This window comes from Portunus trituberculatus, chromosome 43 (genome assembly GCF_017591435.1).
Source record: "Portunus trituberculatus isolate SZX2019 chromosome 43, ASM1759143v1, whole genome shotgun sequence".
NCBI classification, from domain to species: domain Eukaryota; kingdom Metazoa; phylum Arthropoda; class Malacostraca; order Decapoda; family Portunidae; genus Portunus; species Portunus trituberculatus.
Window position 1 is genome coordinate 3,736,671 of NC_059297.1, and position 16,136 is coordinate 3,752,806.

Sequence of the window (16,136 nt, forward strand, 5' to 3'; positions counted from 1 at the left end):
ACTATGAACTGTATTACCACATGCCCTATACAAACAAGACTACCATACCATCAAGCATTTGTGTACGATTTGACCATTTTATTGATATTAGGAGGGGTTTATGAAGGTCAGAAGATTAATGGCCACAGTCTTCACTATTTTCATCCCCCAACATAAGTTTCTGAAGCTGTATTAAGCCACCAAATAGTAAGCAGATTGAATATGGAAACGCGTAATGTTACTCATGGGATTAGTAAACAGTTATAACATATTCTTTTAAACTGCAGGTGGTGTAATGTAGCGTAACCAAATCAACCAGCATCAATAACCTGTTACCTTTCCATTGCCGTTTACTTTAATGAATAATCATAAACATATCAACATCTGCACACAAGAGAATGGAGGAGTTTGACATCCGCTTCCGCTAACACGAGAGACTGACAAGTAACGTCCAGTGCATGCTGATGGTGGCAAGTGCTGGGCAGAAGAGTGAAGCCTGCAGTGCGTGGAGGTGGTTTTAGGGACAAGGCGAGGGATGTGAGTATTTGAAGGCGAGGTTGTGTTAGAGATGAAGGATAGTGTGTAGGGGTAGTTGTTTGGGAGGGTGTGTCTGGAGGATGTGATATGGGATGGGATGAGAGGAGGATGCTGTGTTGTGTTAGAGGGGTGAAGGATAGTGTGTAGGGGCAGTTGTTTGGGAGGGTGTGTCTGGAGGATGTGATATGGGATGGGATGAGTGAAGGATGCTGTGTTGTGGAATGGTCATATTTCTCCAACGGCATTTTTTTTTTTATGGATATATTGACCTCTATTTTCATTCTTTATATTTTCCGGATATATCTGAGGACACAAAGGTAAACTATTGGTGCTACTAAACCATGTTAGTTTACTTTAGCAGGTATTTGAAGGCAATTTAAGAAAGGGATGGGGTTGCAGGATGTCCAATAAAAAAATACGTCAGCGTGAGAAATTTTTATATAAAATTCAGGAGAGTGAAGTGTCCTATACTCGTGACGGATGGTTGAGTGTTGTAGAGAGAGGAAAGAGAACAATAAACAAGTGTGTAATGGACAATACAGGTGTGACTCAGCAGTAAAGATGATAGTGAGGTTTTCATGTCAGAGAGAGATGATCCTAGTAGGCAGGGCTGTCTGTGAGCGAGGCGCGCAGCATCCCGGGGGCTTGGAAGGGCGACGGCGGGAGGCAGGGGTTCCAGGGCGATCCAGGGGTGGGCTGGATGTTCATTAGCAGTTGGTCGCGTCTCAATATTCTGGAAATCGATCGTAGTTTCTTCCCCTTCCCTCCGCTCCGCCTCCATCACGCTGGCCAGCCAATCAGCGTGCAGCTCAAAGTTATCGATTACCCAGATTGGTGGGACGGAGCAGTAGGCAAAATAATTGAATATCCGGCCCCGGTGGGTAGTAACACGCCTCGCGGGATTGACACTGAGACACTAGCAAATAAATGTGAAAACCTTGGGATTCCGCATACACCGACACAAAATATAAAATACATTATATATATATATATATATATATATATATATATATATATATATATATATATATATATATATATATATATAATGTATTTTATATTTCATCGTCTTCACTGTAAAGCGTAATATATTATTTTCTTCTGCAAGTCTCATAACGGGTGGACAAATTCACTCAAGCTATTAACATTTACTTTCAATATCATGTGTTGCACTCTCTAATATCAAATTCACCTGACTTATAACATTCAAAGTATCTATCCATCATTATTGGTATTTTTTTTTTTTTAACGGGATGGGAGGATGTCTTGCCTCTCCTACACTAGTCTATGTAGATAGCACACCAGTGCAGTGTTCACAATGCCTCGCCCTTCCTTACGAGTGTTTGTTTTCTTGTTGTCGTTCCTGACACGAATCTTCTAACAAGAGATCATTGTGTCAGATGTTCTAATAAAAAACTGCATGTGTGATAAGTCCTCTTGGTGACTCATTCTACAATTCTTTTTACTCATGTGATTATCTACGATTATCTACTATGAACTCTTTCAAGGTAAAAAGTAGTGATGCCTGCTATTCAATTTGCGTAACACCAAGTGGTTTTGATAAGTAATCATACAATTACAGGCAAGAAAAAAAAAAAAAACACTTGTTTTGTTCCTGGATTTATTTTCTTCTTCCTCTTTTCATTCCTCCTCTAAACCTATACCAGACTATTTCACTACACAAGAACAGTCCAACAGAGGGGGTAGCAATCTCTAAACAAATCAATGTATCCTTAAGGGTCCTTGACAGTGATAACAATGGCAACTCATTCTCACGGCTATTTCTCACAGCACCAAGAAGCAAGCTACCTTGATTTCACTCCTTTGTTGTCCCGCGTTACACAGGTGTGTACTACATGTCCAATATTTGGTTTATGGGAAATATTTTTCATTGTCCTTAAGTGTCAGTCTTTGAATGGATAAAGAAATCACACACCATTCTACCTGTAGGCAGTGACCTGATCACAAAATCTGTACCACACTGCACAGGTAGACAAATACTCAACGAATGAGTTTTATTCATTGTTAGGCAAGCATAGATATGCCTGATTACTCCCTGCCACGCACTGCAGGACATTGTTACCTTGTTTGCTACCTTGTAGGTATGCCATCATTCATCACGGGCTGTAGCTGAGCACACAATCAACATCCGCACCCTCAGCACAATCCATTAAGATGTGGATATGTGTTTATGCTTCACTCTATTTGTAGACAATAAAGATTGAGATCAACAATGAGTGTCGCCCGCAGTTATTGGTCCGGGGCGGGGGAAGGGCGGGCAGCGGAGCCTGTACCAAATCAAGATTAATCTCGCACTCTGACCACTCCCGAGTCAACAACAACTGACGTCACCAGCTTGGCAGTGGCATTAATATAACTAATTTATTTGCTCGCCATATTTTACCACTCCAAGACCTTCACCGTCTCGGCATTTTGTTCCCAGGCAGATAATATGCATCAGCAGAGAATTAACTTTTGTGCCTCCTCTCCCTTTATGGCGTAACTTCGGTCAATTTGGGCGGTGTATTTCTTTGTGCGGCTGGTTCAAGGAAGATGGAAGGCGTAGGGACCGAATTTCATAATTGGAAGTGATGGGCAAGCTGAGTGGTGAAGAGCGTGATGGGAGTGAAATGCGTGCGTGATGGGACAAAGGCACTCTTGAATGGGGAGGGTCTTGTGGATTGGTTTTAGTAAAGAGCGTGAAGGAATGAAATATATGGATGTCACGTAAAGCTTGGAATATAGACACACACACACACACACACACACACACACACACACACACACACACAGAGAGAGAGAGAGAGAGAGAGAGAGAGAGAGAGAGAGAGAGAGAGAGAGAGAGAGAGAGAGAGAGAGAGAGAGAGAGAGAGAGAGAGAGAGAGAGAGAGAGAGAGAGAGAGAGAGAGAATTAACGAGGCTCAGATAAATAAGAGGCGAAAAAAGGAATCACATTTTAAAAGTTGGCTGAGAGAATCCAATTTCCTAAGCGACCAGTCAACACAACATACCTGCAGTTAGTCACCATCCAGTCAGTAAGGCATCAAATCCTTCTATAGGCAATCTCATCCCACACATACGTTACTCTACGGTCACCACACATCACGTTTCATTATGGCACACCCTCAGCAAGTCAATATAAACACAAGTAGAATAACGAACGCCAAGATTATGCGTTGTTGCCCAGTCTCGATGGATGGACGGGGGGTGGTGGAGAGTTAGGATGGAGCGAGTGAGGGAAGAGGAAGAAGTTGCGTCTCCTTATAATCATGGTCACTCAGGAGAAGAAAAAACTGTGTTCTCCCAAGTCTAGGGATACACAAACCTCGAATAAGTGAAGGGCAAGCTGTTTACTTTGTGTGTGTGTGTGTGTGTGTGTGTGTGTGTGTGTGTGTGTGTGTGTGTGTGTGTGTGTGTGTGTGTGTGTGTGTGTGTGTGTGTGTGTGTGTGTGTGTCTTGCGTCGTGAAATTATGGTTCCTCTCAGATCTAACTTACAAAAAAAGGAAAGGTAATCACAATGCACTTCTGCCAACACCAAAAGAATACAGGTGGTTTTTAAATTTTCACAGTAATTAATATATTAGAACAAACGATTAGCTTTCTATGAGCGTGCCAGGTAAACATTTAAAACTGCTTATCTCTCCACCAATATAGTATTAAAGAAGTATTATTCTTATCAACTTTTATTAAACCACAAGTGATCCACTAATCCTCACCAAACGAAAAATGAGACTCGTATACACTAAAGGGAGACTCAGGGCGGTATAAAATCAGAGAACCATTATTTATCATCATTTATTATAGATTTTTGCACAAACGTACGCTCAAAGTTAGCCGCAGCTCGAACCCCCTATCCTGCCTTAGCGTGGTGGTGCGAGGAGGTGTAAAGGAAGAGGAACACAAGAGGGCGTTACTGTACACTGATCTCTTCCTCACACAGTCCTTCATTGTAGCGATAGGTAAATTTACGCAAAACAACGAACAGTGGGGGGATGGATCAACCTACCCCTGTGACCGCTGATCTCATCTGCAGCCGACAACACAGCTGAACGTGCTCGCTGCTGATGTTAGCTCTGACAGACATATTCAAAACCTATCGTAAACACTAAACAGTTCAATGATTCCTATTGACAATTAAATCAAACGATACATATTATGAATCTGTTAGTGAAATACAACTATATTTTATGCATCATCTTACGGAAACTAATCTTCACGTATATCAAAATGGGATAACTCTTGGACAATAGCAATTAAGAGTAATACGATGACATTTAAGAGTATAATTTGTGAGCATTCAAGGACAAATCGAGAAAAAAACCCATCATAGGACAAATTGAAGTTATAAAGCTACGAGGTGGCGCGAGCTGACAAGAGGACAGGCTGCGTGAAGCGGGCAAGTGAACACTGGTGGACAGGCTGACTGACGGAATGACGACCCAGTGACAGTACACGAGACCAAGGCATAGAACGTGGTGGAGGAATGAGGTCAACTAATTAGACAGAATGGAATGTAGCTTCTGAACGAGAAAGAAGCTGTTACTTACACACACACACACACACACACACACACACACACACACACACACACACACACACACACCCGGCCCGGTAGCTCAGTGGTTAGAGCGCTGGCTTCACAAGCCAGATGACCGGGTTTCGATTCCCCGGCCGGTTGGAGATATTTGGGTGTGTCTCCTTTCACGTGTAGCCCTTGTTCACCTAGCAGTGAGTAGGTACGGGATGTAAATCGAGGAGTTGTGACCTTGATGTCCCGGTGTGTGGTGTGTGCCTGGTCTCAGGCCTATCCGAAGATCGGAAACAATGAGCTCTGAGCTCGTTCCGTAGGGTAACGTCTGGCTGTCTCGTCAGAGACTGCAGCAGATCAAACAGTGAATTACACACACACACACACACACACACACACACACACACACACACACACACACACACACAGTAGTAGTAGTAGTTTTTGACAAAGTAGTATATACAAATCTGAGAAATACATATTAAACTGATCTGCTTCGTTCAAATTAAACTAATAAATCATAACACACACACACACACACACACACACACACACACACACACACACACACACACACACACACACACACACACAGACACACACACACACACACACCCAGTAGCGCTGGCTTCACAAGCCAGAGGACCGGGGTTCGATTCCCCGGCCGGGTGGAGATATTTGGGTGTGTCTCCTTTCACGTGTAGCCCTTGTTCACCTAGCAGTGAGTAGGTACGGGATGTAAATCGAAGAGTTGTGACCTTGTTGTCCCGGTGTGTGGTGTGTGCCTGGTCTCAGGCCTATCCGAAGATCGGAAATAATGAGCTCTGAGCTCGTTCCGTAGGGTAACGTCTGGCTGTCTCGTCAGAGACTGCAGCAGATCAAACAGTGAAACAGTGGAACACACACACACACGCAGTAAGAATGGAACTATTTCTGATTATACAGTGTAGAGACATATTAGTCCAACATAACTGATGTGGGGATCACCGACAAGAATTCAATATGACAAGTGTAAGAATTATATATGTAAACTAACACAACTTAATCATGAGTGCTAGTTCTTGACAGAGGATTCATGGAGGAAAAGAACCTTGTTAAACTAGAGAACGCTGCGTAGGAGAGAGAGAGAGAGAGAGAGAGAGAGAGAGAGAGAGAGAGAGAGAGAGAGAGAGAGAGAGAGAGAGAGAGAGAGAGAGAGAGAGAGAGAGAGAGAGAGAGAGAGAGAGAGAGAGAGAGAGACTTTTCTTAGACTTTTTTTACGCAGTGGATATCTTGGTCTGTCTGAAGAACAACTATGCCTGCCAGTTCTCGGCAGTGTTTGGCAGACAGCGTTCCTCCCAAAACGACGCGCAATGACAGCTTTCCATGTGACTAAATCAGTAAACAGTAACACATAACTATCACTGACACCAGCCTGTATTATCCCACGCTAGGCCAGAAAGGGTCATAACTTCCCGTGTTTCTCTCCACTACGCTTCCTCTAAGTCACTTCACACACGCTCACACACACACGAGATGAGTACAAAAATAAGATAAACAAATAAAATAGATAAATACAAGGATTTTTTTCATGCAGGAGGGAAAAAAAGACATGGGTAACAATATATATATATATATATATATATATATATATATATATATATATATATATATATATATATATATATATATATATATATATATATATATATATAAAGGGGCTCACTTGAAGTCCTGGTTCCCTTACAAGAATAGTAAGGAATTAGCCAAAGTTCAGGGACAAATGTCTTGAAACCTCCCTCTTAAAAGCAGTCAAGTTGTAGGAAGAGGGAAATACAGAAGCAGGCAGGAATAAAAAATGGCTAAATAAAAAAAATAAATGATGAATATATAAATAAATCCATACATACCCATACATCAGTACAGAAAGTAGAATCAATAAGTCAAAACAAGATAGGGGTAGAAATGATCCTTGTCCTCCCACTTCCTCCCGCCCCACGACTCCCTCGACGAAATAACCCACCTCCCTTACGCCTCGCACCTGTTCGGAATAGACCTGCCGCAGGGTTCTGGGTGGGAAGGAGGGGGGGGAGAGAGAGAGAGAGAGAGAGAGAGAGAGAGAGAGAGAGAGAGAGAGAGAGAGAGAGAGAGAGAGAGAGAGAGAGAGAGAGAGAGAGAGAGAGAGAGAGAGAGAGAGAGAGAGAGAGAGAGAGAGAGAGACTGCACCACCACACTAATGAACCCTACACCTGATACCCGATCTTCATCCGCCTATCTATCCCCCTGACCTTACCTGTCTTTCTCCCCTGACCATAACACCAAGCCCCCTTCCCTCCTCCCTCCCGACCTGCTGCCCCTTCACCTGCTAATTGCCCCGTCACTTGCAACAATAGTGGGCCGCCGCCAACACTCCCACAATTCAAACTTGAACCTTGGCGTTAAGGTCGGCTGCTGCCCCTCTCACTCTCCCATCTACCTAACCCAATTTCTCTGTCTTTGTCACTGTCTCTCTCTCTCTCTCTCTCTCTCTCTCTCTCTCTCTCTCTCTCTCTCTCTCTCTCTCTCTCTTCCTTCCTTCCTTCCTTCCTTCTTTTCTTCCTTCTTTCTTTCCTTTCCTCTCCTTTTCTTTTATTATTCTCTCTCTCTCTCTCTCTCTCTCTCTCTCTCTCTCCTACTCGTAACTTCCTTCCTACCTTTATACTTTCATTTCCTCTCCTTTCTTTGTCTTTTTCTTCTTACCTTCCTTCCTTCATCTCTCTCTCTCTCTCTCTCTCTCTCTCTCTCTCTCTCTCTCTCTCTCTCTCTCTCTCTCAGTCGTTAGCCACAATTTCACGCCCCTCTTCCCCTCTTCTTACAAACAGTCTGATGAGAAGCAAATACCTCGGCTGAATCGTCGCCATCAAGAGGTTTACGAGAGAATCTAGACAATATGCAGGAAAATTAAGAGGATGGAAGTGTAACGCCATCAACAGGAGGGCGGCGAACGAAGGGTTTTGAAAGCACGCCCGAAAATGTAACATGAAAGGAGGCACTGTGGATGGCTGAAGGTGAATGAGTGTGGCTCAGTGAATGAATGACGTGAAGTAAGAAAAGGAAGAGTGCCATAGTAATAATATTGAAGTGAGATTTGAATATAGGGAGTATTAGAGATGAGAGGGAAAAAATATGCAGTGAATGAGTTGAACAGGAATGAATGAGAGAACCACGTGTATACTGACTGAATGGAGAAGGAGATGTACGAGCGTTAAGGTTAAATAAATAAGGATGATCAACCCTTACTTAGTATCATCAATGTGAGACTCAAGACCGTCTACAGAAAAGCCTTCCCCTCTCACTACGACAGTTTTCCAAGGCCACAAAGACCACTAGCTGGGTTTTCAAGACAGTTCCTCCTTTTAATAAACTAGTAATCTTGTCAATCTATCACCAGAACTATATAAACACTCTTAAAAAAACACGAGTATCTTCAACTGGAGCCTTTGGAAAGCAACGATGGTGAGAGCAAAGCGTTTCAGAACACGGGTGATGAATTATGGGAAATACAATATAAACACATTCATCAGCCACATAAAATATAAAAAAGATAGAATAAAATGAGAGAGAGAGAGAGAGAGAGAGAGAGAGAGAGAGAGAGAGAGAGAGAGAGAGAGAGAGAGAGAGAGAGAGAGAGAACAATCACCTTCTGAAATATATCTCTTACAGGCAAATCATGCACCTACCGAAGAAGAAGCCAGCGTTGGAAGGAACAGCCTGTGAGTTGGATGCAGGCGTGGACGAGGGCGCATTAGAAGCCGGTTCTTTAGGGGCGCCTGGGATGTCCTGCACGGGGGTCAGCGGCGTGAATCCAGCTGCACGCTCCAGCACCTCTGTAACACAAACAACAGGTTCACTTAGCACTGGACACCTTATCCTTGTTCCTAGTCAGCGGTACTTAGACGGACCATCAAATCTCATCACTAGTTTGATTCTGAGTGTAAAAGAAACTTAACAAATATATGAACGATTTAATTATTTTTTATTCTCTTTTAGCGTTAAATAATTATGTATCTTATTCTATGCTTTCTGTATATTAAAAATTTTGTCTATAAGAAGTGTGTGTGTGTGTGTGTGTGTGTGTGTGTGTGTGTGTGTGTGTGTGTGTGTGTGTGTGTGTGTGTGTGTGTGTGTGTGTGTGTGTTCTCCCCATCCTCCAACTCTCTCTCTCTCTCTCTCTCTCTCTCTCTCTCTACATTCAAAATCTAAATGTTTGGTGGAAAGAGGAAAAAAAAAAAAAAAAAAAAAAAAATAGTACACCTAAAAACTTAAAATATCACTGTAAGAAACACGAAAATTTACAGTTACAATTTTCAGCGCAATACTTCGGTCACAGGGAAACATTTGCTTGCTTCAACAGTTTAGTAACCAACACTGACGGCATCAAACACTCGGACATAATGAGAAACCAGCCACCCTTCCAACCACCGACAATGGCAGGGACTCGCCAGGCGCCGGGAGGTGCAAGCGAGGGACAGGCGGCCTCGAACAGGTCTTGACTGAGGCTTGTTCAGGCTGGATGAAAAATGTAACACTATCAACAAAGGCATCGATGGCACACTGTAAAAGTTGGCACCATTCGTCCATTTAGGCCAGAGTGCACTGTGTGTGTGTGTGTGTGTGTGTGTGTGTGTGTGTGTGTGTGTGTGTGTGTGTGTGTGTGTGTGTGTGTGTGTGTGTGTGTGTGTGTGTGTGTGTGTGTGTGTGTGTGTGTGTGCGTGCGTGCGTGCGTGGGTGTGACTACAGCATATCAATAACAGTGTGGTGCAGTGTTTTCATCTAAGTTTTTCTAATGTAAATAAATAAACAAACAAATAAATAAATAAATAAATGAAATACAGAGTGAAACAGTTACAAATAGTTCAAGAGTTCTCTTCGTCAACTCGAGTGTTCTTTACCAGACATTCCCATAACGTCACCATCACTCCTTCAACACCCTACAAACACAAGCAACGTTTATGATCACTTGAATAACTCTACAGAACGTGTTGCCATCAGTTTAACACAATCAGTGCGTTTGTCATGGACGCCTGTTAATAAATATGTGCCTGTACTTTTTATCTTCTTTTTACATGAATTCAGCTTTACTTACATGTTTATTGAAGTGTGTTGAATGTTCTAACCTGAATTATAGCTATGGATATATTGTAAGTCTTCAACACAGGGACACATTTTTATCTTGAGATTTGTGTACGATTTGACCATTTTAATGATATAAGGAAAGGTCTATGAAGGTTAGAAGATTAATAGCCACAGTCCTCACTATTTCAATCCCATATAAGTTTTTGAATCTGTATAAAATCACCAAATAGTAAGCAGAATGAATATGAAAACGTGTCATGGTACTGAAGGGGTTAAGATGTAGAAAGGTGTTTTCAGACTCTACCGGACAAACACGCCATACTCAATCCCGCCCCGCCTCGCAACACACGTTATAATACTTTACATTTACAGGAACTTTTATCTTTACTTTTTCAGCACTTCTTCCCAATACTAACCTTACCGTCTGCTAGCAACACAACGTAAAGCACCGATCGTTTCCTATCCATGTCAACACTTAAACCCTTCTGTACACTGACACGTTTTCATATTTATTCCGCTTACCATTTGGCAATTTTATGCAGCTTCAGAAACTCACGTGAGGGTTAAAATGGTGAGGACTCTGGCCATTATTCTTCCGACCTCTATAGACCTTTCCTTATATGGACAAAATCGTCTAATCATATGCAAACTCATGGTAAAAATGCGTCCCTGTAATGAGGGGATAAACAACTAACAATGAAGACTATATTTCAGGTGATTTACTGTAACGAAAAGACCCCTTTGCCCAAATGTTCTTCCTTTCACTTGGAATAAAGAGCAAAAGTTAATATTCTGCTTCCGAATCAACACTTTCCACATCCTTCCCTCCTCACACACCACACCTCATCCGTCACTCCGTTTCATCATGCCCACCTCAACCCTCCTGCCCTTCGTATTAAAATGAGAGGCACAGTTAACGTTCTGCCTCTCCGTCATTACCACCTCCCCTCCCTTCTCTCTTGAGGCCACACCTCATCAACCAACCAGCTTCAAACACACTCACCTTACCGAACTTCACCACTCACCTCACTTCACTTCAACCACTCGACCTCAACATGTCTGCCTTATTCTTGCTACCTTCCATCACCACTCCACTATTCCTCACTGTGCCTCATCGCTCACCATCTCACCGTGCCTTACCCTAACCCTTCGTCATCACTCCCTCACCCTCACACCACGCATTTCCTCCATCACCACTACACCTCAAGTTAACCACATAGAAAATTTTCCAAACATATTTATATTTTTCTACGTCAGGCCAATCAAAAGCATTACCATTATGAGCCGAGAGAGCGCCTAGGGAAACAATGCAGTATGTTAATTAAGTCCATTACCATGCATTCAATACGGACGCAATTATGCAACATTCTGATACAAGAAATTAATTGGAGTATTGAACGAGACTGTACTTTCGCTTCATCTACTCAGAGACTCGTACTTTTCAATCAATTACTGACTTCCAATCATCTGCTGACGCGTATCTCTCATCCCTTCAAACTACTGACTCATCTTCTAACTGCTGACTCGATCCCTCTCTCTGCTGTCTCTTATTCAAACAACCTACTGACCGCTCCCCTTCAACCTGCTTCGCCATCCACAACCTGCTGACTGCTCCCAAGACGCTCACTGGGCTTCTTGTCTGCTGCTTTCTCTTACTGGCAGACTAAAATGTTTTTGTGTTTTTGGAGAGAGAGAGAGAGAGAGAGAGAGAGAGAGAGAGAGAGAGAGAGAGAGAGAGAGAGAGAGAGAGAGAGAGAGAGAGAGAGAGAGAGAGAGAGAGAGAGAGAGAGAGAGAGAGAGAGAGAGAGAGAGCGCTCCACACTCGTGTAAAAGCCTCATGAAAATTCAATTTGGCATCGTAGCGGGATAATGGAAAAAGTAAAATGTTTTCAACTTTTCAAACAAGACCACCGCGCCGCCCCTCGTCAGAACCTGCCCAAAGGAATCCACGCCCGCCCTGCACACACACACACACACACACACACACACACACACACACACACACACACACACACACACACACACACACACACACACACACACACACACACACAAATAAAATAAAACACTTTACAATGTCATCCATCTATTGCAGTGAACAAGGAAATATAAAAGAAACCGTTTAAAGAGAGAGAGAGAGAGAGAGAGAGAGAGAGAGAGAGAGAGAGAGAGAGAGAGAGAGAGAGAGAGAGAGAGAGAGAGAGAGAGAGAGAGAGAGAGAGAGAGAGAGAGAGAGAGAGAGAGAGAGATTATTGGGTGCAAGTAGACAGCTTCAGACACGCTCCTTGAACGCCGCTTTTCGTGTAGGCATTCAACAGTGTCCGAAACTCAGGGAAGAGGGTGCAATGCCGTCCAGGAGGAACCCCATACACTGAAGGGGGAACAGCAGCAAGAGCGCGAGAGAGGATGGAGGGAGGAAGTGAAGGGAATGGAAGAGGAGGGAAGCCTGAAGGTCCAAGCGGAGGTAAGAGGCAGGAAACTGAGCTAGGAAAGTAGACAAGAGCGTTGGAGTTTGACGATGGAAATCTGGGGAAGTGAGGAAATTTTTAAGGAGTCAACCTGCTGAGGAAAAGTTGGCGAGGTGTACGGTAAAGTTGGGAAATGTGAGAGGAGAGAGGGAGAGAAGGGGGAAGCTCAGGAGGGTGACGGAGGAGAGAATGGTAGGTCACCTGTCTCTCTCTCTCTCTCTCTCTCTCTCTGTGTGTGTGTGTGTGTGTGTGTGTGTGTGTGTGTGTGTGTGTGTGTGTGTGTGTGTGTGTGTGTGTGTGTGTGTGTGTGTGTGTGTGTGTGTGATATAAATATATAAGTAGATGGATAAGTAAATAGAGAGAGAGAGAGAGAGAGAGAGAGAGAGAGAGAGAGAGAGAGAGAGAGAGAGAGAGAGAGAGAGAGAGAGAGAGAGAGAGAGAGAGAGAGAGAGAGAGAGAGAGAGAGAGAGAGAGAGAGAGAGAGAAACTACTTAAGAGACACCCAACACAAGATTATTTTCATCATTATACTATTGTACTTCCATAAACCTTCACTCCCATCACCAGGTCACCAATTAACATCGTCCAGCTCCACTTACACACACAAAAAAAAATAATAAATAAAATAATAATAATAAAAAAAAAAATACTATTGTTTCTCTGCCAGGAACGCGTCTGAGCTTGAGGCAAATTAGAGGTGATTCTGACAGGAGGATACATTGTCCTACACACTAACTCCTTCAGCCAAAAACACTCCGTATGTTCTCGTGCCCCTAAAAACCCTGGCATTAAAAAAGAACTTCCCTTCGATCTGACACTTTATTTTATTTTTTTTTCGGCACGGTGAAGTCCTACACACTAATTCCTTCATCTAAAAGTACTCCGTATGTTCTCGTGGCACTAGAAAAAAGTAGTTTCCTTCGATCTGAAACTTCCTAATATATATATTTTTTCAGGCACGTTGAAAAATGTAGTCCACAACACTTCAGAAATTCCCAGAAAGAAAATGTTAAATGTAAACCAACGACACTCACGATCCCAGAACCACGACTAAAAATGTGCACCATGACTTTCTATTTTTAATCTTTCTCGTTCACATTCAGCCGGGACATCACCACCGACATGACTTCTATATCCGTACCTTGATCTTCATTCAATCCTTTATATCTTTTTCTCTCCCTCTCCATGTCACTTGATTTTAGTTGATATCACACTGCTTCCAAATCATGTTCTACCAGTGATCCCAGGTTGTTCTATGTTACTGATCGGCATTTCCACTTTATTTACCTATAGCGGAATCAAGGTAGACGTCATTTGTCTAGTAAAATTAATCTCTTTAGTACCAGGACGCGTTTTCATGTTCATTCTGGTTACCATTTGGCGATTTTATACAGCTTCAGAAACACATGTTGGGATTACAATAGTAGAGACTCTGGCCATTAATCTTTTGACCTCCATAGGCACTTCCTAATGCAAAGAAAATCATTTAACCATAACCAAAATTCAAGGTAAAAATGCGTCTCAGAATTGAAGGGGTTAAACACTCTTAAAACAGTCAACATAGAAATATTATATTCAATAAATTGCAAATAATGGCAAACCTTTCACTTCTTCAAACTATCAATCAGTACATTTGATATCTAACTACCATAAAATTTTCAGAAGCACACTCGACCTGAAGACGTTTGAATTGAAGCTTCCATCAACGCAAATTATCCTTTAGCTGGCAGACTGATTCCAATTCGACAAGTCACCAGGAGATCTCAACAAAGGAATCTTGCTCATCCTTTCTTTGTCTTCAGTGGATTCTTTGCTATTGCCCCTGACAGTTCTTTTTTCCTTCAAATATCTAACTAATTCAAATCTCTCTCTCTCTCTCTCTCTAGCTGTTAACATTCGCCACTGCACCTACATCACTGACCACTATCAATACGAGTACCAACATAAACATCCAACTCATCATTATTATTTAGTTAACATGATAATACTAAATATGAAAGGTCTCCCTCGAGCTTCTTCATTGATCTGTCAGCTGTTCGTCTATTTCAGGCCACCCAAACAAAACGGGTATCATCTCTCCATCAAGTTCTTTTGTCTTCCAAATTCTTTATCATACTCTCAGCGTTACCCTGACCACACTATTCGTCAGCATGAAAGTAATTTACATTGCAACCACCATCACATCGCCACTTGCCTTCAGAAATCACCTTCCACCATTTCCTTCCCTTCAATAGCTATGTATGTCCTCTATCGCCGCCGCCGCCACCACCACCACCACCACCAAAACAAGAACAACAACAACAACGCCATTTCTGCCGCCACAACCAGGACCTTCCATCAAGTTGGGTTATCGCGCGAAAACATTTTCGTCTACAGTTTTGGAACTTCAATCTCTCTCTCTCTCTCTCTCTCTCTCTCTCTCTCTCTCTCTCTCTCTCTCTCTCCTTCCTCTTAAAGTGGAGGCACCACGGCTCCCTCTCTTCCCCTCGTTCTGTTCTTTTCCTCTTCCAAACTACAGCCTTCCTTTCCCCTCCTCTCCACCCTCCCTCCTTACGTGCGGAATGGAGGGGAGGGAAGGGGAAAAAGTCTCTTATTTTCTTACATTTTCCCTCGTACGCACCATAGGCTTGACCTTGCCGAGGCCTGCGTGCCGTCCGTAGCTGAGGGCCGCGCGTGGTAATACTGTGCAGCACCTGCGTGAAGCTCAGAGGCTCCGGGCTACTGTTCCTGACACGTGGCCAGACTGACAGTTACAGGTTATGACAAAGAAAAACCACTCACACACACACACACACACACACACACACACACACACACACACACACACACACACACACACACACACACACAAGGCAGACAATGAAAAGGTGGAGTGAGTGGACGATAGAAAAAACACATTCTATGATTAACATGGACGTGGTGTTGTTAGGGACGGTCTGGATTAGTAGATGGGATTAGAGAATTTTAGAAGAGGGTTTGTTTTCCTGTAATGATAATGATGTTAACTCCTTCAGTACTGAGACGCATTTTACCTTGATTTTTGGGTATGATTAGACGATTTTATTTACATTAGGAGGAGTCTATGGAGGTCAGAAGATTAATGGCCAGAGTCTTTACTATTCTAATCGCCCCCATAAGTTTCTGAAGCTGTATAGAATCGGCAAAAAGTAAGCAGAATGAATATGAAAACACGTCATGGTATCGAAGGGTGATTGGCAATTAGTGAATGGTAGTAACAGGTGACAGTGGCAGATGACGAACTACTGTACATAATCCCAAACACTAAACCGGCATGTCAAATGAAACTCACACACACACACACACACACACACACGAAAAAAAAAAAAAATACGGGAACATAAGCAATACAAACTCGGATAAAAAAAATCACATTTAAGAGAGATATAAAAAGGAATACTTACCAGAGTTGTTAAACCTTTCAGTACCGTGCCGGATTTTCACACTCAATCTGTTCACTATCTGACTATCTTCTATAGCCTCAGAAACTTATGTGTGTGTGGGGAGGGGG

At 42.8% G+C, this 16,136-nt stretch overlaps 1 protein-coding gene across 1 annotated transcript in view; it reads right to left on the bottom strand.

The window, feature by feature from the left end:
- The window catches only part of LOC123517947 (Fanconi anemia group J protein homolog), a 361,233-nt gene that overhangs the window by 119,251 nt on the left and 225,846 nt on the right, over window positions 1-16,136 (bottom strand). Inside the window, exon 5 of the mRNA XM_045278427.1 lies at window positions 8,744-8,890. Coding sequence (XP_045134362.1) covers window positions 8,744-8,890 — 147 coding nt within the window. The remainder of the gene's footprint in view (window positions 1-8,743; window positions 8,891-16,136) is intronic.